This window comes from Prinia subflava, chromosome 7, assembly GCF_021018805.1.
Source record: "Prinia subflava isolate CZ2003 ecotype Zambia chromosome 7, Cam_Psub_1.2, whole genome shotgun sequence".
In the NCBI taxonomy this organism is placed as follows: domain Eukaryota; kingdom Metazoa; phylum Chordata; class Aves; order Passeriformes; family Cisticolidae; genus Prinia; species Prinia subflava.
This window is the reverse complement of record NC_086253.1, coordinates 5,330,793-5,355,255: the sequence shown is the minus strand read 5'-3', so window position 1 is coordinate 5,355,255 and position 24,463 is coordinate 5,330,793. Positions and strand designations below refer to the sequence as shown.

Sequence of the window (24,463 nt, the reverse complement as noted above, 5' to 3'; positions counted from 1 at the left end):
AAACTCTCCTCTGGCCAACTGTGGCTGTAGCCCTCCTCCTGTCACTGAACACACCTCAAAAATACCTGTCTCTGTCTTGACCACAAAACCCCCCCAGAGGCAGTGGGAGGCTTCAGACCCTCGCTCCTTCACCTTCTCCAAGCCAAAATGAGCCCAATTCCCTAAGCCACTCCTCCTGCATCACAGGCTCCAGCCCTCCTCCACCCTGGAGGGCCTTGGCCACACTTCCCCAGTTTGCTGAAATCCTTCCAGAACTGTGTGTCCAGAGTGGGACATTTCTGCAAATGTGGCCTCTTTACTGCTGAGTAACACAGTGACTGAACACTCAGCACTGTGACTACAGCTTCCTAACACAGCCCCCTTTGCCTTCACTGCTGCAAAGGTGCACTGGGAACTCATTTATTGGGAAACCAGATCCTTTCCTGCAGAGCAGGGATGTTTGTCCCACCTGCACAATGCTGCATTGTTCACCATCATGAGGTTCCTGCTGTGCTCCTACTGCGTGCTCAGCTCCCTCTGCCCTCAGCTTCCCTTCCCCTGCCTTTGGGGGAGCTCAGACACAGCCTCTCCTTCGAAAGCTCCCTCCCGGCACTGCCAAGAGCTCTGTTCAGATCCTCTGGCTCACCCACGAGGTGGGGAGCTCCACTCACCCCCACCACGCCTCTAAGGAAGCAGAGTGAAGAGAACTTGTGCACTCAAATCTCGTCAAGCAAGTTCTCTTCAGTGCACAAACCCAGCAGAGCAACAGATTGAGACTTTTACCAGTCTCAAAAGACTTTCTCTTGGTCATGGTGAACAAGACTATGTTTTGATGCAGACAACAGCCACCATTTGAGGTGTCCAAGCACAAAATCACCTTAAAAAGCCCCACGAGGCCCTGCAGAGGAGCAGAAGTTTCTAACAGGTTTTAGAAGGCTCCCATACCTTTAGTTAAATCCTGGGTTTACAGGCAAAAAAACCCCAAACCCTTGCAGGATCTGAGTGCAGCCTCCCTTCTTGTTCTTCAGAGCACAGAAGAATATGTCCTGGAGATTCACTGCTCACCCTCACAGAAAGCTAAGAAGGTCCCTTTTTTGAGTGTGGACTTATGAGTGGGAAAAGAGCAGGGGGAAGGAGCTGAAGGAAAACATGACAGAGCTCTGGCTGGCCAACTGTCCTGTCTCAAATGTAACACCGAGCACAGATTTGCTCTACAACTTTTATTCTACAACAAACCAACACACAACAAGCCTCCATGTACAGGCACGATCAGCAACTGTGAAATGAACCACAGCAGGATTTGCAGCTTCTTTCTCTGGGATGCACAGCCCAGCACAAAGACACCATTAAATCAAACTGCTGGTGTGTTGTCATCAATCCCTGCTTGCTCTGACAGCACAAGAGTCTTTCACAGCTCATCCCTGCATTGTCAGGAAGCAGCTGCTTGACACGACTGTCCTAAAGGCAGAGCTGAGTGCTCACACCTTCCCTGCTGCTCCCAACTCATCTCCTGTTTTGTGTGAGAGGAGCAAATCCCACTGGCTCATCCAGGCTGCTCCATGCTCCCAGCTACAGGAGACAGCAATTTGTTGAGCTGTAAGAAGCCACACTGCCCATCTCACACGGGTAAGAGTCATGGCACAAGGCAGCAGGGCTGGAACAGGAGTGTGTGGTCCAGCTGGGCACAGATAATTGCCCTGAGCACAACTCCATGCTGATGAAACAATTCTGCTTCCACTCCTGATCTAAACAAAAACATCACTCACAGCACTGCATCATGCCAGAGTCAGCCAGCAAAGCACTCAAGCTGAAAAGAGCCAATTCAGACTACACTGGAGGAAACTCCACTTTTTAAATTCAAATGATCCAGACCTGGCATTAAAAGTATAATAAATCCCCAGCTTTAGACAGGCTGAAATGCATCAGCACCTCTTCACAAGGACTGAAGATATTTGCCTTGTATTGATCATAAATAAATTATCTCACATCAATTGAGTGGGCAGATGAAAGAACCGAGGGCAAATTGTTGCCATCACAAAAATCCCAGCCCTTCCCCATCATTTTCCACCTCCTGCAGTGTTTGGATGGCTCCCTCTAGCCCTGCTCAGGGACTGTGTCTTGTGCACACTGCTGGCAGACACGAGCTAAGCAGTGCTGTGTTCCCATCAGCTAGATGCAGAAACAACTACTGCTTTTTCCTTCTAAAGCTGCAGTTAGGTACAGGAGGAAAGGAAGTTTTAACTATTAATGGGTTTCTCAAGATCAGTGTTGGGCCTGTGAAGTCACCATGCCAGCCTGCAGCCCAAGGGAGTGCTCATGACAACAAGAGGACCCATGTCACCTCTCCCTAAGCCTGTTCCACACTGCCTTTGCAGGGTTTTCTGCAAAGAATCACAGAATCATTAGCTTAGGAAGGGATCTCTGGAGATCATTCAGTCCAAACCCCCTGCCAAGGCAGGGCCACCCAGAGCAGATGACACAGGAACGTGCCCAGGTGTGTTTGGAATGTCTCCAGAGAGAGAAACTCCACAGCCTCCCTGGGCAGCTGTTCCAGGGCTCTGCCACTCTCAGCATTAAGAAGTTTTCCCCCATGTAAAGGCGGAAGTTATTGTGGTTTAGTTTATGGCCACTGCTCCTTGTTCTGTTGCTGGGCACCACCAAAAAAAAGGTTCAAGGTGGATGGCACCATCCTCCAAGATGACCCACAGACTCTGAGCTACTGGCAAACACAGCAAGTTCATCAGTTAGGGAAGGCAAAGAGCAGCCCTCAGACAGGAGACAAGAACCCCTGAGTGCAGCATGACCCCACGTGGGGGTTACACATGTCTGAGGTGTTCCCCACCCAGAGAGCCCCAACCCCAGCTCCTCCTGTGCTGTCTTGTACCTCACTCAGGAACACAGACTGACCCAGCCCACACAGTGCTCCAACACAGGCAGAGGAGGAGGGGAAAGGACACTCCCAAAGGCACATTCCTCACCTGATTCTCTCACCCACCAGCAACAACCATGACCTGCTCCCCTGGGACTCAGCTGCCACAAAGCACCGGGGAACATCTGCAGCTTGTCTAAGCCTTCACCTTGTGTGCCTGTCATCCTTCCCCTTGCTGCTTTTCCAGTACCTCTAATGCATTTGGTGTTCCTCTCACCAACAGCAGATTTTTTCCCTAACACATTTCTAGCTTCTTACGGAAGGCAATAGTGAAATCCACCAATGTCTTGATTATTTCATTTCACTGTGACTCAGAAAGCTGTTGGTAGAAATACACAGCTTATCTACAGACTCATCTTCCTCCTCCAAGTCCCAACATCTCTGCTACTCTTTCCTGATTTTAAAGCTGTGTCTGCAAGAGGATTTAGAATCACAGAATGTTAAAGGGTTGGAAGGAGCCTTAAACACCACATAATTCCAACCTCCCCTGCCCTGGGCAGGGACACCTTCCACTAGACCAGGTTGCTCAAGGCCTTATCCAGCTTGGATTTAAACATTTCCAGGTATGGGGTAGCCACAGCTTCCATGGGCAACCAGTTCCTGTGTCTCACCATCCTCACAAGAAAGAATTTCTTCTTAGTATCTAACCTAAATTCCCCCTCTATCAACTTGCAGGCATTCCTCCTTGTCCCGCCACTCGAGTCCCTCAAAGAGCCTCTCTCCGGCTTCCCTGTAGGCGCCTTCCGATACTGGAAGGTTCTGTGAGGTCCTGTTCCCGGGCCAGGTGTAGCCTGCGCCAGGGCCAGGCCGAGCCCGGCCCCTCCGCAGTCCCCGGCCGACGCCATAGCAACGCCACACGGCCCTGCCGCCACTGCCCACTCAAGCTCCCGGCCTCCGCCGCCCCTCGGCCCCGCCGCGGCGGCTCCGGCCCCTCACCAGCTCCTTGGGCGGCTTCTCGGGGGTCTTCCCGAACAGCCCCATGGCGGCCGCACCGCCCGGCACTTCCGGGTTCCCCACAGCCGGCCCGCGCGGAGACCGCACTGCGCCTGCGCCGCCGGCAGCGCAGACCCCGCCCCCTCCGCGTGGGGGCGGGGCCCGAACGGCCTCGCCCCGCCCCTCGTGGTTTTCCGCCAGTCACGTGGCGCTGCGCACGGCGCTGCGCACGGCCCCGCCCGCGCGGAGAGGCGGGAGGGCGCTGAGGGGCGCGGGGCGGGGCGGGCGCTGGTGACGGCGGGAGCGCTTAGCTCTGCACTCTGAGTGTGTTTATAACCTACTCATAGAGTCAGTCAGGCTGGGAAACGCTTCGGAGATTATCGAATCCAACCGTGACCGAACACCACTATGGCACTGGGTGCCACGTCCAGTCTTTCCTTAAACACCTCCAGGGACAGTGACTCCACCATCGCCTTGGTCAGCCCGCTCCAATGTCCAATAAACCCTGTGAAGAAATTCCTCCTAATGCCCAATTTAAACTCCACTGGTCCAGCTTCAGACTGCGCCCTCCCGGTCCTGTCGCTGGTTTCCCTGGGATCAGAGCTTGATCCTCCCCCTGTCAGGGAGCTGTAGAGAGCCATGAGTGCCCCCTGAGCCTTCTCCCGGCCGGGCCCCCCCAGCTCCCTCAGCCGCTCTCACATCTGTGCTCCGGACCCTTCCCCAGCTCCGCTCCCTTCTCCGGAGCTCCAGCGCCCCGATAACCTGCTGGGCCGGTGCAAGGGCTGACTCCACTCCGGCCTTTCTCCTGCGACGGCCCCCAGCATACCCGAGGGCAAAGCTCACACAAGCCCACGGCCCTCAGCAGCCGGGGCCCTTTCGGAGAAACCCCAGCAGCCAGGGCTGGCTCATCTTCACCCTCCTCTCCGCAGGGTCACCTGGCTGAAATGAAGGGACAGCTTGGAGCCGCTCCGCCGGAGCTCCTGCGAGTCACTGCAGCTCTTCACGCCCCGGTGCACAACCTGAGAGCATCAGAAATAAATCAGTGATGCACACAGTGCAAAAGCTTAGGAAGAAAAAGGTGCTATTAACTCAATCTAACTCTTTAAATACCTTACAATTATATATACGCCCATTATTTAATTTCTGGAGACAAGCATTTTTAATGAGTTACAAAAATGTACAGTTTCACCTTCGTCATCTTTCCCTCCAGAATCTAATGCAGAAAAAAGATCTAAACAAGCTTTGGAAAAGAGAGCTCTCATTTTGGACTGAGCACCAGCAGTGGGAAAGCCAGTGCTAATAAAACGATAATTGATGAAATCGAGAGCGGCAAAAAGCTTCAGAGATTATTTAAATCCATCCTTTGTAACAGCAGCACAAAACATCCATAGCCTTTATTAAACCTAACAAATAAGTGAATACTCTCACCTCAGTGCTTTGACATTTGTTTACAATTGGTCTCCAGCTTCCAGGAACGAGACAGCAGAGAACAAAACACCACTTTAGGAATGCTTAGTTGAGACACTTCACAAGTACTCGCACAACCCAGCCCTGCGAGGCAAAACATGCGAGCAGCGAAACTGCTGCCCTTGTTACAGGCACACTTTTTGCTCCTTCGCTCCCTTCTTCGGATGTTCAGCTGTCAACGCGTCAGGGAAGGGCTGTCTGAGATCCTGCATTCAGTAGAAAACAACGTTACTTGGATGCTTCTGCTGCTACTGACACGAGCTTTTCATAAAATAAATACATCCAACTGCTTTCTCTGTCCTGCTGGGACTCTCAATACACTACGCCAGCTGCTCAAGATTCTGTAACAGATGCGTTGCCGGGAACTGCATCACAACAATTTATATAACCCAGACACGAGGGGACTAAACCTTCCTCCACAGCTACCTTGCGGGTCATAATTACCTGCTCCTGTGGATGTGCCCTCAGTGGCTCTCCTGCTAATTAAACAGCAGTTCGGGTCATCCATCAAAAGAACAGGATGAGTAGAGCAACTGAGGACATTAAAACAAATCTTCAGCTGAAACAGGTGTGCACAAAGGTTTGCAAACAAGGCTGAACCAGTGCACAGGAGCAGAGCTGCTGGGGCTGTGTGTGAGGGTGACGAGGTCAGCCTTCAGCAGCAGAGCTGCACTCCACGAGCACTCAGTGCTCCAAGGACACAGCATTGCTCCAGCTTAGCACTCACGGCATTTGGCAAATTGCCGAGGTACCAGAGAAAGGCTACAGCGGGCTGTGATACAGCACCTCACTTGTGTGTGTCAGCACCTCGGCTGCAGCCTTATTTATACTCACAAAACTTCTCCTTTTCCTTGGCAAGGCCTCAGCTCAGTGCAGGTTTCAAACCAGTCCTGAAACAATGTGGATTTCAGCTACTCATGACAAGCACAGACGCCACGCTGCCGCACAAATTGGAAGCAGAAATGATCTTTGCCCTCATTATGCCTCTCCGCTGCTCTGCCGAGGCTGTAATGACAGAGACAGGGCATGTACTGGCAGGTCTCAACTGGAATAAAAATTACTTTCTGGACCACGGGAGAGTTGCTGATATTGTGCCCCTTGTACCTCTCTGCTTTAGTACTGCCCTGGGAAAAAGGAAATGAGAAAAAAGGAGTCAGTAAATTAAAAACAGCTCTTCTGCTAATTACATGAATATCCTCTTGGGAACACACCTGGTGACAGAGCCGTGAAACGTTTGTTAATAAAAAGGAGCTTGCCCAGCTACCCTGGACAGATGAAACAATGGCTGAAGCAGCTCTGTGAGCAACTCTATAAAGACACTGGGAGATGAGCTGTAACTGCAACAGGGAGCTATGTTTGTATTCCCTATTATCATCATCTTTATGTCATTATCCTTGTTTCATATCACATATGTAAGATTTAGGAAAGAAGACAATTGAAAATATCTTTCTAGTTTAGCCTTTTCCTCTAGTCATATTATCTGCCGCTCTTCCCACCCTCCTTTTTATTTCCAACCAACAATTCCTCTCTATTTTCAGCCAGATGATTTCTGAAAGGTACAACCAAAATCAGAGTCTCATACTGAAATACAAAGAAAACAACAGAATCATTTTTTTACGGCACCAAAGAACTATCAAAGAAACCACAAATCACTTCAGAATACCAGCACAGCTGGAAGCTGGCAATTTTTACCTTTACGAGCCACCTTTGTCACTGCATGACAATATTCTGCTCCTTCTCAACAGTTTCCTTTGAGGCTGTAGAGGGAGCTACCCTGAAGTTTTCCTAGATGTCTGCAGACGAGGGTGCTGGAGAGACAGCTGCTAGAAGAGGGTCTCCATCTGGAAAAGCAGCTTGTAATCAACTGGAAAACCACTGATTAAGCAGAGAAGCACCTCAGCACAGCAGACTTATGAAGGAAACAGCTCCCAGTGAAACACCACTGCCTTCTCCTCGGCCAGGGGCACGGAGCACTGAATTCCTGCAGCACTAGGAGATGATTTATTAGCCACAAGAGTTGTGTTATATTTTTATTGTCTTCACAGATAAATCAGGCCAGCAAGACATCCGTAACCATACACACAAAATATTTATCAAAACAATTAACGTTACAAATCTCTTTTTAAAATAATTTATTTCACCGATTTCTTTTTAAATGGTACTGTCTTACAACATACATTATTCAACAAAGATGTGCAGAACAGACTCTAAAATAAGAAACACTTAAATTAAGCAATTGTCTCCAATTAGAATTTCAATTTCACCCACATCCCAACCTGTAAATGTTTGCTGGAATACGCTTCTCTTGTAGGCTTGATTTTTGTGCTTACAAAAACAGCATCAAGTTTCCAGATGTTGAAGAGAACAAGTTATTTGTACGGTAAGTTTGCATTCAGTTCAACATACAAGGCAACCAAAAGATTCTGTCGTTAACGTTAGCATCATGTATATTTTAGTTCACTGCACTAACATTTAAACTAAAACTTCAAACCACGTAATCTTTTAAGTGACTAACATTTAAAAGGCAAGCAGTAATATCCTGAAAGCTTACAAAAGACATGGGCACACAGCTAAGACGGGGGCTCACTCAACAAAGGCTGCGGGTGTGTGTATGGCTGCTTCTTTTTGTAGGACGCCCACCTGCAGACGGGGCAGCAGTGCCGCCCGCCCGCCAGCCACATGACGATGCAATTCTGGTGGAACACGTGGCCGCACGGCAAGCCCATCAGCAGGCAGCCCTTCGCAAAATTCTCTAGACACACCACACACTCTGTACAGTGCAACATGTCGGAGGGCCAGCCCGACCAGTCTGGCTCCAGGTCACCTGCGGAGCTGTAGGACCTGGCTTTGCGTTGGCATGGCTCGTGGTGACAATAGTGACCGGGACATGAACAGGCCTCACTGCCGCACCCGCGCTCTCCTTCGCTGCACCCGTGAAACGTGCTCAGCTCGTCGTCCTCTGAGACGTCTCTGTCGCTGCTGAAGACCTCTTTGTTTTCACTGTCAGAGTCACTTTCGCTGTCCGGAAAAGTTTCCAGCATTTCCTCATCAGAATGGGCGCCAAGGCATTGAAACCTCCACATGGGTAAGTTTTTTATATAATCAGTTGGTATCAGAGGGTGAAGCCAGAGATCAGGGAAAGCCAACCGCTCCAAGAACAAATCCGGGTCTTCATCCCAATCTGAGTCAAAAGGGAAGTGTTGAAGAGAAGCAATGGGATGAAACAGGTAGCTGGTGTACCAATCCCACAGGCTCGACAGCCACTCCAGATTATTGGCATTGACTTCATCCGTGTTGTTATTGCGCCTTCGCTTCTTCTCAAAGTAATCAATCAGTAAACCATGGCCGAGGTACGTGCTGAGGAAGAGGGCTGGATGAGAAGAGTAGAACATCCAATCTGCCCTCACCCAAGAAGCCAAAGTGGTTGTGTTAGAGTACCTGAAGAGTTTTAAACTGTACTCGTAAAAGCTGTCTAAGTAGGGCAGTTGCAAAAAACCTAACACTGGTAGCCAGGAAATAATTAATAGTGAATTATACGTCCCTAAAGTGCTTATAAGAACCACAAAACGCTTTATGGTGGCGCCTTGTGTAATAAACAGGTCCATCCAAGCCATCAGGTTAACTAAAACTAAACTTAAAACAAATAAATCGTTAACTTCTGGTTGCAACGAGCGCAAAAAGGAATCCATGGCACGTAGTGATATAAATTCACCGGTGTTATTTCCATACCTGTAAATCCCCTCAGGAGTCCTAAGTATGTACGATGGTGTCTTGTAGATACCAATTTCTGCCATGTAACTTTTATTGTCCCAGTTTTCCACGTTCACAAAAATAAACTCTACTCTTCCAGTAAACTTTACACTTAGTGCAGAGAAGAACGCCGGAGGCTGGTCGAGGTTGGCGAACAGGTAGATTTTCACCCGGTACTGGTCACTTCTGTTCCATTCTTCTTTCAGATGTTCAGAGTTGTAGATGGTTTTGATCCGAGAGGCAGCGTGGGCTGTGATCCACTTGAAGATGTGCTCCACTTCGATCCTGCGCCCGTTGTATTCCTTAAGCATGACTTTTCCCTTGGAGGTACTGGTTTGTGGAACCGACATAATGAGGGTGGATTTCAGCCAACCCCTCCTCTTGCAGTATCTACAAAGAAAACGGTAGGTTAGATTACAGTTTCATAACCCCAGAACTGAGTCCTTCCATTTTTATTCTAAGCTCAAAAATGAGACATGCTGAGCACCTGGGAACCCTTATAATATAATAGCAGGAAATAAAGGCACCCAATATTCTCTGGCAAAGCATATTTATTCTTACAATACATTTATATCTTACAGGAATATTGCAAAGAGATATGCATTCATAAAACAGGAAGAGGAATAGTGTTAATTTTCACAGGTCATTAAAGTAAACAAGGCCATGAGGCAAATTTATGCTTTGTAACTAGATTTGAATAATAAACAAGCTGACTCTTTCCTTTAAAGCTTTAGTACTAGAAGCTACTTTTCCTTGGCCTTCCAGCCAAGAAGCAAAGCACTCAGTATAACTCAGTATCCCACAGCTTTCCCAGTGCCTCCTTCCATCCTGGTTTTGCCAAGGAGCTGTGGGGTGAAGTTGAGCAGACACTGGTCTGTTTGCAGCTGCTTTACTAAAGCTGACAAGTGTCCATTTCCTACTGGGACCATTTTGGCAGGATGCAGACAGGCTAAGGGGTGAGGTGAGAGAGCTGGCCACAAAACCAGTGGAGCAGGAAGCAGACATATGGTGCTGGATGATTTGGGCTAAAAAATATACCCACACTGTCTGGCAGGCAGATGGGATGAACCCCAAATCCATAACCAGAAGAAGAGGCTGAACCCTGAGTCATGGTCCAGAGCCCAGTAACTCTGAGATGAGCCTGAAGATCCCTCACAAGATCCCTTCTCCCATGCATCTTTCCTACCAGTATCACTACACCCAATTATCTAGTCCTCCTTTAAGGAAATATCTGACAAGCTACAACAATTAAAATATGACAGCCAACAGACACACAATCTCTGAGAACCCTGCACACTGGGACCACCAGCCTCATTCACCAGCCATCTTACCTAGCTCCTCTGTGGGTTTGGTCTGTCAACATGTATTTAGACAATTACAAAACTCCCCTTCCCAGGAATCTGAATGCAGCATTTTTAGAAAGAGCTATGAGATATTACTCTACTAATAAAGTTATTCTGATTACTGCAGCATGTAGTATTCTTCTGAATTTCTGATGAAAACTATTCACAATGGGTTTACTCGACAAAACATTTCTTGTATTAAAAAAAATATGAATTAATTTAAAACATGGTATTTGATCAGAATACTAAGGCTACTTAGGAGCTATGCAAAGAGAAACACTGCCAAATTTTTAAGATGTTCAAATACAAGATTATTCTGTATAAGCACTACAAAGCCTAAGAATTTCCTCTTATGATTAACACTGAGATTTCTGTAAACATTTAGGACTTAAGCTGTATAAGATGTGCCTATCCATACATGCCACTGGAATTCTCCACAAAGTCTCCTGTCATGTAGAGCAAACGCCTCCAACAAAATGTTTTAAAAAAGCCTCTTTTTACAGCAGCAGGGAATTATTAATAGCTTCTTTGGCTCTGCTCTTCTTCCTTGTTCGAAATCATATGCAAACACAGTGACTCTTGCACAGCACAGTGAGTGTTGTCCAAGGGTGTGTGCCAGTTTATATATAAACATACATTTGTCAGGGAACAGGATTTGTCAGTAATTCTGGGAGGCAGGCACTGCATGCAAGGTTCACGCTAACCTGCGCTTCCCCCTTCCAGATGGTGATAAAATGACTCTAAAACTGATATATTCAGCTTTGTCCTAAGCAAGCACAGTTCCTCTCCCTAAATGCCTGGACTGGAAGGCCAAACTCTTCTGTTCATTCCTCTCCCCTGCTGTATTATGCTCTCCAGTCTAATCATGCATTTCCCACACGATGCTTTAGGAAGCTGCAGAGCTGATAAATAATGTAATGGAGCATTCTGAGCAGACTTTAGGAGAGATAAAAACATGAATAAAGCCACCTTCTGTCACAGCTACTTTTACAACACAGCAAGCCCTGCTGCTAGAACACAGCTGAGCCTTAAGATATTCTTGGGATTTCGATAATCCCTTAAGGATATACCTGGGGTCACTGGAACAGTTAAAAGTGCCAGTACGTATGCCGAATCTTGAGACTTTCTTCACCATTTTCTCCCAGTGGACTTTACCCACCAGTGGGCTTCTGTCGTTTGCTATGACCTATTGCCAAAAGGAAATACTAGTTTAGTATCACAGCCAGTTTGGTTCCTGAAATAAAAAGCAAGTTTCAAGAAAACACAGTGCTGGTCATGCTTGATATACTCTTTCCCCTTCTTTTAGGACACAGAGTGTGAATGTACAACTGGGAGTCATGGTAAATGTCTTTGGAGAATGAAGCTCTAAGACAGAAATGTGGTTTCTGCAAAGAAAGAAGTGCATTATCATGTTAAGTACATGTTAAGATACTAAAGTCAGTGGTAGTCAACCAAAATTTTGGTAAAATAACATAACTCACTAAGCAGTTCATGATAGGGGAGAAAGGAGAGGGGGTGCAGCAGGTTCCTCTTCTTTGCAATAAAAAAAGACCAGAATTTTATCACAATTCTCTCTCAGAAGTTACAACATACCAAAGAAACATCTCAAAGCAAGTAGAATGAGTGGGAATGCATGTACCTGGTGCCAGATTAAACTGCCAACAGCCATTCCTGAGCAGTGGAAACTACTGACTAAACTCCCAGATAATGCCTAAGAATTTTGACTCCTTCCAGCTTTGCCCGTGACTCACTCTGCAACTTTAGTGACTGTTCCACCAACTCCAGTGTCCCATCTCCCATCTCAGGACCATCATTTCCTGCGATATATCCCAAGGTTTCATCTGTTCTAACCCAGTACATTGAAGTTGTACTTCAAGTTACCTCACTGTAAGCTTCTGCTGACACAGTTGATGAAGAAGCAGCATTCATCCTCCAACTTATAACTGTACGGGGAGGGGGGAAAAATTCACAAGGAGAAGAAAACCCTGCCTGCCTGCAGCTGACAGGTAATTCTGAACGACATGACTGATCATGCACTATTCCACGAGCCGTCGCATTTTCTATTTTAGAAATGCCTCACATGCTTCTGCAGGCTTACTAGCAGCCACTTAAAATATATATTTTAAATTAAATCTTGAAACTTCCATTTGTTAGATATTTGTTTACCCGCCATTAAACTTATCCCAATCGTTTTCTGACTTAATAACCTCAAATGTCAGCTTGCCCCTGGAAGTTGGGCTGTCACCATGATTAACAGTTCTCTGTGGACATGCTGAGATTCAACCTAGAAAGTGTGTCCAGCCTTTGAGACTCATAAATATTATCTGCTTTGTGGTAAGAAGCAGCCTCTCAGAATCTTAAAATAGAAGAATTCACCAAGCACAATGTACACAGGGAAACAAACAGATTTTGTAATTACAGCTTTCAGATGTGATCTGAAGTCACAGATTACATCCCCACTGCACTAAACCCAAATGGTTAAATAACACCGGAGGTGAAAATCTAGGTAAGAATCTTTCAGGTTCTTCTTAAAATACACACATCACATAGAAAAGCCTTTTTGGTTAGATAAATGTAACCATCACGCACTGAGACAACCAGCTGGGAAATCTGCTGTGTTACTGAGGCTTCTTTACATCACCCAATGTGACTGAAGCATTGGATATTTTAAACTGCTTCCTTTCATGCACTTCCATCAAGGGAGACCAAATTCCTAAAGACACCTAAATCCTCGGAGCTACTACAGCATGATAAATGTATCCAACATGGCAGGGAACCACTATGTTTTATTAGTAAGCACAGAAGTAAAACTTTGGTGCCTGAATTACTCCTTGGTACAACTAGAGATTGGCATCTTCCAAAACTCTGTGTGCATGTTCTGAAACAGCAATGAGAGAATGTTAATGTTGTGTGCAGGAGGACAGATCCTGTTCACTGTTTCTTCTGCCTGGCACCACAACATCCACTTTAGGTGTCAAGACAAAAATTTGTTGCAAATATAGTCACCATTATATTTTACTGTCACCTGCCTGTACTGGTGGAATTTTTAACATCAGCTTAATTCCTTTCCTATGAAAAAGTCTTTCCTCTTGGAGAAAGTCATTTATACTGAAGAACAATGATCTAAGTAGCAGTCTGTATTTTTGTAACTACATAGAGGAACTCTACTATGGTTTTGCACACTGAAGCTTTGTAAAATATTTTGGGCTCATGCTTTTTTGTGTCATTATGGAAAAAATCCAAATAAACATCTTTGTTGCAGCTGCTCCTTGCAGACAACACCCACTTACAGCACTGGGAGTTCACCATGCCAAGGCAAGGCTTTATATTTTGGAAAGCAGTCACCACCCCTGTGCATGAGGAGTCCAAGAAAATACTGCAGGTTAAGCAAACAAAATGTACTTCAGTTTAAATTAAAAATAACCTGCAAACACTTGTAACAGATTTTATTTAAGAAGTGCGAATTTTGATAAATTAAGAAATTTAGCTTAAAAACCTGTGACAGAGAAGACTGGGAATTTGAATGAGGAAGAGGCCTGGAAGTTCTTCAAGCCCATGGTGTTAAAGCTATCAGGATTTTATATTTCAAGTAAGGAAAAAAAAAAAACCAGCTTGTCAAATCCTGCACTTCTTCCTAGCAATCACTTCCAGAGAAAGGTTAGAAATAGCTTGACAATCTACAAGGATTGAAAAAAAGGTCAAAAGGAACTGCTATCAAAGAAAGACATGCAAGGAAAAAAAAGTAAGTAAAAATGAGCTATTCAAGTTAGACCATACAAAGACTATTACAAGTTGTACCAAAAGGTTTTTCAGTCATATGAATAAGAATAGAACGGGGGAGAAGCAGCAGGATCACCAAACAATGAAGATAGCATGGAAATGTAAGATAATTTTCTTTTAAAGTTAAATTAATACTGTGACTCAGTTTTCAGTGAAGGGAGGGGTGGCTGGCCGTGGACCAGTTAGCAAATTTATGGGAAGAAACTGCATCACCTGAAGGTGAAAGCAGAACTCAAATAACTTCATGCACTTAAATCAGAGTAAGCAGGATATCTCTACCCTAGAACTGGAGCACAAGCACTCAGGATCACAGGTGAACCTGTGAAAATTTCCTGCAAATCCCTGTCAGACCAATTCTCATTTTGACAGGACACTAACAAGTCTGTAGCTATATTTAAAAGCAAATAAAAAAACCAAAAAACAAAAAATCCCACCAGTTTGATTTCAACAGGGCAAAAAACTGTAGCAGTTTAGAGGTACAGAGACAGTTGCACTTTCCACTTCTTTCCAGCATGCAGTTACTAAAGATGTATCATTCCTGATTGAGGGAAACTTTCCCTGAAGGAAAATAACTGAGTTTCAAGAGGAAAAGGGAATGTAGTACCCTGTTTGTAGTTTGGTAGCGTATCATGTATTATGCCACATGGAAAATTTACATGAGAGCTACAGATTGGCTTTTATAGTGAGTGAAAAAAAGAGAAAGTTTTAAAATGAGCAAGAAATTGGCTACAGCAAAAAGACATCAAAATGCCAGAAAGGTGCTAACAGACTTCTTAACAGATTTACCTTGGAGCTCAGTTCAGCATATATTCCCATTAATGCCCCTCCTGTGGGAACCTGAAGTCTCCCAAAGCCATTTGTGGAAGGCATAAAACTGGGAAGCACATCTTTGTGGGAAAGAGGATTATAACACCATGCAGGAAGAGCTGCACAAATCTTGTAATGCAGAGTGTCACACACGAAATTGAATCCAGTAATGAACAGGACACTTGGGGAGTTCATCAGTTAGAAACAGCGAGGGGAGGAAACGCTCGGGGCTATCGGTTGCTCCACAAGAAAACACGAGCCATCAATATTAACTGGCTGCAAAACAAGCAAAGCCCAGGATATATCAGACCTGGCAAAACAAACTGGTTGATTGACCTCACTTACTGGGAGGAATGTGGTTGACATCAGGACTCGGTGAAACTAAAGGGCAATGTCAATTTATGCCCAATAGGAACAAATTAGCCCTGAATACACCCAAGCCAGAAGTCAGACACGCATTTCCAAGAAAACAGTCAATGGAATATTTGAACAACTTACAGTGTAGGAGAGACAGCAAAGTATTTTCTAAACAGATATTCTACAGTCTAGCAGAAAGCTGAAGTAGCTCAGCAGAGAGGTCCCTTTCAATCATACGCTCTATTTAATGTTACAGAAATGGAGCCCAAGCTCATGGGAGAAGGTACCTTTTAGGAGATCAGCTAACACAGATGGGAAACAAACACCAAGTCTGGAGAATCACAAACCCTCTCAGCTTTGCTTATTATTAGCTATGTTTACAATCTGTGACGTATCACATGTCAGAGTGACAAGTAAGACAATGAGGGTAACTCAATTAATCCATTAATCATCTGAATGGGCTAAGGGAATCCAATAGGATCACAGTGACCCTGCTATTTAACAATTTCACATCACAGAATGGATCTGCTCCTAACCCACACCTAACTCAGGCCAGAGAATTGGCTCTGACTGCAGGGTCTGAATTACCATCTCTGTAATACTGAAATATATTCTGATGACTTCAAAAGACAACTGAGTAGGGAGCTTTTGCATTGGAGGAGTTCTCATGACACTGAATTACACAGAATTACCCCCAAAGAGTTCAATTAAGAAAGTAATTAGAAAAATAGAATTATTTTGATCTATATGCTAAAGTAGCCATAGTTATGACCTTAAAGAACAGACTTTAAGAGCAAATATTCTGGACCCAGGAAGACACAAACACTTGGAAAAAGAAGATTAAGTCAGCAAGGCACTTTGCCTCTCTTGCCTAATCCAAACCTGAAGTGTATTGGGTGGGTGCATCAATATTGCAATAGCTACTTTATAACCATCAAGGATCCAGCTGCTCTTTAACTTCCAAGTATCATTAAGCATTTTTAAAGATTATTTTATGAAACATAGGTTCTTAAAATAGAAGTAAAAATTTGACTGAAATTGAAGAGGCTTGAGGAAGCACAGCTGATGCTAGAGTTTGCTATAGCAATGCAATATGCAAAGATAGACCCCTCTTCTGGTACCCATGAAGTACTTGAGCATGACATGACAATGACCTCACTTGAGCATTATCCTGTTTTCCGTGCATTTAAATCAGATTTTGTTCAATTTCTTTCAGACAGGTATGCAGAGATCTCAGAGCAGGTCACAGGAACGAGATTTGCTCTCAGTAAGTTTTGAAGCCTGCTCACAACTAAAAGTGTTCGACTATCACGAGGAATCACAATGAGTCAGCGAGGGGCAAAAGCAGAACAAACACCCCTACATGTACTCCAGCTCTCATTATTTTAACCAATTCTAGCTGGGACAGCAAGTGCCAGGCACACCTGCTCATCCCAACAGAACACAATTTCGAACACACAGTGACAGTCACAACTTGGTTTTACAGCTCAGCCACAAAGACAATGACTCCAACAATTGCTCCTCAATTCTGGGCACTAGGGCACTGTGATAGAGTCCACACCATCAGAACAAAACCCATTAATTAAGAGACATCATTCCCTGCTGCACACACACACATCCAGGTAGTTCTCCCAGGAGCAGCCAGCCCTCATCCAGCCCCAGCAAGTCACTCTCCACATAAGGAATGCAGACATTTGAATTGGAAAAAACCTGTGTAGTTTTGCCAAAGGCAAAACTGACTTCTAACTCATTTAACGAACTGGTAAAGTTGTATGAACATGAGAATTGTCTGTCTGGTTCAGTGGTTTCCATTTGAGACACCCATGAACTCCTGCAGAGGGTAAATGAGCGGAGAAAACTCAATATTACTATAAAGATTCCACGCATGCCCTGGAAGATTTTTAGGGATCCACAAAGATAAAAAGGTTCAAAAACTCTAGTCATAGAACCATTTTTCATCAACAACTATGCTGCAGACTCTGCTTCTATATATAAAACAAGTAAAAATACAATTAATTATAAATGGACTGGTAATTAACTTACTAGAAACTTGGAAAAAAGCTCACTTATTTCAGATAATGTCAATAAGTTTCTACATGAATGTCTGCACTTCTATTAACTCTGAGCCATCCCACTTTCTGTTTATTATTTGACAATGTGTTAATGGAACTGAATTTCCACTCAGACTCGTTTTCCTAAGAATTCACAACTCATTCAGAATCCACCCATATGGACTGAAGATATCTGGAGACTTTTTTGCCTTTCTTTTCTGAGAAAGAGATTGTGAAAAATCACATCAAAATAGGCAAAGACTACATCTATCACAGCATGCAAAAATTAACCACCTCAGAATTGCATTCAGTTTCTCCAGGGAGGTGAGGTGATCTATGCACTGATCTGGACAGTCAGTTATGCTGTCAGTTAAATCAGAGATTGAGAATAAATGAGCTTCTGCAATGAGTTAACACAAATGCACAGGCAATACAAGGACTATTACATTCCAGCTGCTGGTATTCTGCACCCTTGACTGGATATGAAGCCTCTAGAGAAGAAGAAAACTGAAACTTAAAATCAGGTATCCTGTGGTAAATGATCCTGAAGGGCTATTGGAAAAGACACAAATACTGAATTATGTATTTTGAAAGAATTGAGTGTTCCTGCTTTGTTTCTTTTTAGCAAGAACAGCTGATCACCTGGCTAAATTCAGAAGGCAAATAAATATGAAAATCACTCACCCTACATGCAAGCAAAAGGAAGAACAAACAAACCATCACCACCAAAATGCTGTAGGCACATCCCTTGCCCTGTGACTACACCACTTGAACTAGAAACTGAGATGCAAAATAGACTGCAGAATTTTATATCCATACTAATGGCCTTTGCAGCTCTACCAGACACAATCAAAATGTCTGTCCTCAGACTTCAATGCCAGGAAGAAAGTTCCTTTTATTCCTCTCTGCCACTATGTTATAGCAGAGACTTTTAAAATAAAAATATACATTCATTTAGATTTTTACTTCATTCAAAGAGGACTTTTATCTGTAGATCATTCTCAAAAGCCATAATGACTACAACACTGGATGTGTCAGGCTTCTAGGGATTAACCAGAGCCTGGAAGAGTAAGAACATCACCTATAACTCCCCTAACCAACAAGAGGAGCAGCTCCAGAAACTCCCAGTCACCCTCCTCACCAGCCAAAGAAGTGCACAACAGCAGCTGGCAAGCAAGAAGAATGGCATGAGAGGAAAGGTGATGAGATCATGAGCTAATAGCAGAGAGAACATGCTGCTGTCTGTGGCTCTACGGAAGCACCACACAGGAGCTGTGAACAGCTACACTGGTAAACAAATTACCACTGGACTGGGATGCTTTGCATGTGGATTTCCAGAAAATAAAGAAACAAAGCCACAAAACACCAATTCCTTGTGTATTGCCTTTGGCTTTCTTCAAGAATTCATCTTGCTGACTCTAAATGATAAATTCGCACCTCAGTTTTTGTCAAACATATCAAGAAATAGAAATTGTTTCCTATTTTTTCCTTGGATTCTCTGCAGACTCTGATGGCTATCACATTCCCAGCCTGTGTCACACCACAAATTTCATTTATATGCACTGGAAAATAAAAATCATCTCCAAAATCTCAGTCCTCTCATGCATCATCACAAAGTGTTCAACTCAAGCAACAGCCACTGCTCCTCTCCCTCTGCTCCCTTCCAGCAGCCCCCACAGAACAGGGATTCAGGGCTCAGGATATTGAAAAGGATCTGGAGATCCTTTCTGCTTCCCAGGCAGCAGCAAGAGAGCAGGAGAATCTCTGACCTTGCCCATGGTCACCAAAGCCACCCACGCTGCATCCTCACTCCCCTGCACGAGCATCGAGCTGGTTAACAAGCTGGAAAATTTCCACAGGATTCCTAATGGCAAAGGAGGATGGGCAAGGGAGGGAATCAAGAGTTAGAACCAGGAAGAAAGGTAAAAACCAGCTCTGCAGGGATGGATCTAAGAAAAGAGTGAGAAAATCTGTGAAAGAATCCAGTTCAGGAGTTATCCAGCCAGGACTTGTGGTGGGGAATGGAGCAAATGAAAACTCAAAGTGATGAAAACTCAAAAAGCAAGAATGAAAAATAGAAATTCGACATCTCTTGTGGTTTTTATTGTAGAGAAACAGACAAATAGTGTTCAGCAAGTAAATTATTCAGTAAATTCCACTAATTTTTTTTTCCACAGCTATTGTGACCAACTGAATAGCTGTGCAAATATTCCCAGAATGATGACAACATTCATCACACTGGAGATATCAAAACACAACCTATCTGACCTGCTATTAGGATGCTAGTGGAAAATACATTACAAGTAAAATTCTGCAAGCAAGAGACAACAGAGAACTATCATATTTCACCCTTTTGAGCTGCACAGGAAGGAGGGAAGGCTTTTCACAGCATATTCATGCTTGTATTTGTCAGCTAGCTTGGGGACATGTAAACGGCCTTTCAACACTCTCTGCTTCTAGAATGCCCTCCTGTATGATTTAAACCTCAAATTAGGATTCAATAAACTCCAAATATATCTTTCCCAAAACACAAATGCCATTCCGAGTCTGAAGGTAATCTGTCCTCTTGTCTATTTTAGGGTGAGATCTGATGTGGTGACAGTACAGGTCTAATAAATAGATTATGAAGATTTAATGACTTCCTGTTAAATAGAAAACATGAAGTGAGACCAGATAAACCAGGTAGGAGCTGTCAATGGAACAATTAATTACCTGGAGGGGAATTCACCTGATGTGGCTGTTAGAAGGAAACTTATGCCTTAAAAAGCACCCTCTTATCAACAGAGAAGGTGACATAGAAAAATAATTCCTACATTTTGGTCTGGGTTACTTATGTCCTCAGGATTAATGATTAATTGCTTCAGAATCCTATTGGTAAAAGTCTGTTTTTATTTTCCTAAATGATCTCTTGTTCTCATGCAGCCCTGGGAAAACAGACTCTAAAACTGCTGGGCACAAAAGGTTTGGGAGAAAATTAACTTTGAGCCACTGGAATATAGTGGATGATAGATCAGCTTGCTAGCCTGGGAAGTCGGCAGACTGAGATCCTTCCTGCCTTTGTGAACAGCCAACAGAGATTTTACAAGTGCTCTAAGCCCCTTAGACAAGCAGAAACCTAAACTGGTTGGGTCTGAGGATGTAATGCAACCAAAAGGAAGAGCAGCACTAGAAGCCTGTGCCAGCTGGGAGCATCTGTATTAATGCACCTACTTCACACATTGCAAGGCTCTTACAAACCCAGGGCCAAGGACTTGCATACTCTGGGTACTTCAGTGTGTGCTGCTCTGCTGTTTTCTGGTTCTAAAGTGCCTGCTTTTCAAACAGCAATCCAAAGAATAACAGGCTTTTTTTTTTTTTTTCTTCCTGTCTGTATAGAAACCCTGGCACTTCCAGACTTTCTTGTTTTATTTCTCTATTCCTCATCTCCTGGGTGAAGTTCATCTTTGTCTCCATCTCTCTGTTACACATTTTTACAACTAGTTAACGGCCCTCAAACTCCTCCTTTGAAACACATTTTGGGTGATAAATATATTAAAAAAACCAGTCAAATTTATATACCTGTACCAGCCAGATCCCATCTTTCGTGTCTTCTACAAGCTCGTAGAAGTGCATTTCACCACTGAAGTTTGTACTGGAAACTGATTCAGAGGCCTCTTCCTCCTTGAGAGCTGAATACAGCTCTCCTTCCATGAGATCTCCTGGAAAAGAGACAATTGGAGAAATTAAATTAAAATGACACTGGAGAAAGATTATTTCACGAATTCTAGTAACAGTTTAACTAACTATATCTGCATGGCTGCTCAGAGAACCTTTTCAGTACAAAGGCAGCTAAACTTTAAGTTGCTACTGTAATTCAATCTCTGGTGACATGACTGAACAATTTGACTTCAGTCAGACCACAGAAGACATGAATGCTCTGTTTCTGATTACACAGATTCACCACACATGCACAAGCACACAAAGGAATAAAAGAACATCTTCTAAGGCTCATTCTCTGCAAGTAACAACACACAGTGGCTGAGAGCAATTTCAGTTGATACATCTTTGCTTTTGCTTCACAGGATTGCAATTTTGCAGCAAGCAATTTCTTAACACTGATAATTCAAACAGACTTCCAAAATTTCAATAATAAATTCTGGACCAAAACCCAGTGCTTGTGGTCCTGTTGCTAGTAAAAATCTCAGGCAGACTATTTAAGTTGTTGGCTATTGTTTGCACCGTTGGGAAAAGTTCCCATGAACTCCAAATGCAGCGACATAAAGAGCTCATGGTAAAATCATCTGATTATGTTTCCTTCGTAATCTCATTTCCTTTGCATGTTTTGTTTCACAATCATTACAAACACTCTTAATGACAACCCGCATTCTAGTAACTCATCTACTAAGCTTTAAGAAATGAAGTCTTGTCCAAAAATCAGTTTCCTTAAAAATATAAAACTAAGTGCAACAGCTGAAACCCTTGAGGGGTTTGCAAAAATATTCATAAAATTTAGAGGGGAAAAAAACTCCAACAAAACGCAACCACAGAAAAATGCTGCAAAGCCTGTTGGTATGAGAAGTGTTTCCATGACATTTGAAGAAGTTGGTTAATACAGTTTGTTTGGAGTTAAACACTTCCCTGCAGCATATGCAACCCAAACATGACATCATGAAAGTACCTGACAGCCAAGGAGTGAAAGTGACTGGAAACAAAAGTGAAAGTGCCGAATGCTTTTTACTGTTGGGGCAACAAAGTCAATAAACAACATAAAAACATAAATAAACAATGAACAGTAACAGCAAATTAGATTTAAATGCCCATATGATTAACATCAATTATTTAAACCAGCATTTTTAAGGTTCTACAGTAGGCACTCCATCCATACAAATCCTTCTCTCTCCCTGTCCAGACATTAGAGACCCTCACTGCCTATCCCGATTGCTGGGATTTCTCTCCCTCCTGGATCACCAGCCCTTCCATCACTGATTTAAAAGCATGTACTCACATTTTCCTGCTTGGCTGGCATTACAGCTATTACATCAGCCCCATCTCCCAGTCCTTGGGGCCAGCTCCCTCCGACTGCTCCAGGCAGCATCCTTACTTTCAGGACACTTCTGCCACTCTTACATCTCCACTGCTCATCTCTCGTTGTTCATCAGCCCCGAGAAGTCCATCTCCTTCACCTGGTTCTCCTTACTTCCGAAACGCCTCCCTGCCTTTTTCCAAGCTGTTTTTTGTATGCAGGAACTAGTTCTGCTGCCCTTGTATAAAACCATCTCAACCCTGGGTACCCATCCCTTCTGCTCCTCAGCTATGAAATCATCGCTTTCCTTGGGGCCCATCTTGATAAGCGTACCTGTAACAAACCCAGCAAACGGGTGGGAATACACGGGAACAAGCTGGCCCCAGCTGTAAACAGGAGCCTACTGCAGCTATCTGGAGTCTCTCTTCCCCGTTTTTCCCGGCAGACGACGCTCGGTCCCATCTGTGCCACCCGCACTGACCCGAGCGCCCGCAGCGGAACTCCCGGGGCAGCGGAGGGAAGGGGAGGGCAGGGCCGCCGCCGCTGCCCCGTCCAGCGCAGGCCTTTCCCTCGGGCTCACACCGCCGCCGGCCTTTGACCGTCACCCCCCGAGCTCCCCGGGCTCCCTCCATGGGCCCCCTTGCCGGGGAGAGCCAGCCGGCTCCCCAAACCCGCCCTGCCAAGGGAAGCGGCGCCCGCGTCTCCAGCCAAGGGCGGCCGGAGCCCACGCGGGGGTGGCCGGGCGCCGACCTCCGTCCGTCCCCCCGGGTCACCGGGGAGCTGCGCGTACCTGACTTCTCCACCAGCTCCCGCACATCCTTCTTCTCGGGCAGCCCCGAGTGCCCCAGCCCGCGGCACTCCAGGATGGTCCGCAGCTTCCTGAAGCTCAGCGCCACCGGGTCCACCAGCTGCGTGGCCAGGAAGCCGCTCTCGTACCACGCCACGGCCTCGAAAACCCGGGCCAGCACGAAGAGCGCCAGGAAGTAGAGCAGCAAACAGCACAGCTTCACCCACATCTTCCCGGGAGCGCCGAGCCGGAGGCCGGCCTGGGGAGGGAGGGAGGGGAGCGGGGGCTGTCAGGGGAGCGGGGCCGCGGCCCCCCGCCTCCCGCCCGCCGCTGTCGCTGTCCCCGCCCCGGCGGAGCCGCGGAGACATAACAGTGACGTGAGCGGCCGGCACCGCCCCCCTGCCCCTTTTTCCCCTTTTCCCACTTCCCCTTTTCCTTTCCCCCCGCCGTGATTCAGCACTGCGGCCCGACCCCGCATCACCGGGCTCGGGGGGCGGTCGCGTCCCTGTCCCCGGCTGCAACTTTGGACCTTGCGGCTGGGCTTGCTGCGAGAAAAAAGAAGATATAAATACCTCAGATATAGGGGAGGGAGAGGGCAGGATCTGACCTGGCCGACGTTTTTCACGAAAAGAAAAATATTTACAAAGCCAGAACTGGGGGCCGGTGTTTGCAGGGCCGATGTGTTCGGGCAGTTTTAGGGCTGCTGGGTGTAGGGATGATCCCTCCGCTCCTCATTCCCGCACGCCAGCCCCGCTCCCAGCCCTGGGCTGGCGCGAAGGCGAATTCCACAGCGGGATTGATCTGCACGGGTCGCGACTCGGACTCGGCAGCTTTGCCTTTGCACTCGAGCGCTGAGAGCTCAGGCAGCCAAAGGCAAGACCAGGCTTTAACTGGGGTCTGTGCTCACATTTGGAAGCATTTTGGAGCGCAGCGTGGATCCCCGCTGAAGTGAATCCTCGAAGAACCATCCCAGGCTGTACAAGAAGTGTTGGCCTGCAAGGATACAATTTAGCCTGCTAGAAAAAAAAAAAAAAAAAAAAAGTACTAAAATCAAGCTGCTGCGCTGAGATGAAGGCTCTCCTCTGAAGGAAACTCAACAGTGCTTCTGAATGTTTAGTTATTTTAAGAATCCATAATTTGCATGAAAATTGGCAGCTCATACAGATGAGCACAAAAATAGCAGCTTAGCTAGCTATAGCACTGAGAACCCCCCAGAGCGTACACGCTGTAATTCTGTATTATCAATTTTCAAAAAGGCACACTAATATTGATCTGGAA

At 45.4% G+C, this 24,463-nt stretch overlaps 1 protein-coding gene across 4 annotated transcripts in view; it reads right to left on the bottom strand.

Annotated features, from left to right (window-relative positions):
* The window catches only part of LOC134552642 (charged multivesicular body protein 3), a 34,275-nt gene extending 10,117 nt beyond the window's left edge, over nucleotides 1-24,158 (bottom strand). Inside the window, exons 1-5 of one of the 4 annotated variants that reach the window (XM_063401409.1) lie at nucleotides 23,758-24,158; nucleotides 23,189-23,444; nucleotides 20,955-21,094; nucleotides 11,472-11,587; nucleotides 7,426-9,448 (exon numbers count right to left, since the gene is read on the bottom strand). In XM_063401409.1, coding sequence (XP_063257479.1) covers nucleotides 7,879-9,448; nucleotides 11,472-11,587; nucleotides 20,955-21,094; nucleotides 23,189-23,414 — 2,052 coding nt within the window. In that variant the 5' untranslated portion in view covers nucleotides 23,415-23,444; nucleotides 23,758-24,158 and the 3' untranslated portion in view covers nucleotides 7,426-7,878. Of the gene's footprint in view, nucleotides 1-3,844; nucleotides 3,996-7,425; nucleotides 9,449-11,471; nucleotides 11,588-20,954; nucleotides 21,095-23,188; nucleotides 23,499-23,757 lie in introns of those variants that run through there. The other 3 variants (XM_063401410.1, XM_063401412.1, XM_063401411.1) reach the window with 3 other exon arrangements.
* Between the last annotated feature and the right edge of the window lie 305 nt (nucleotides 24,159-24,463).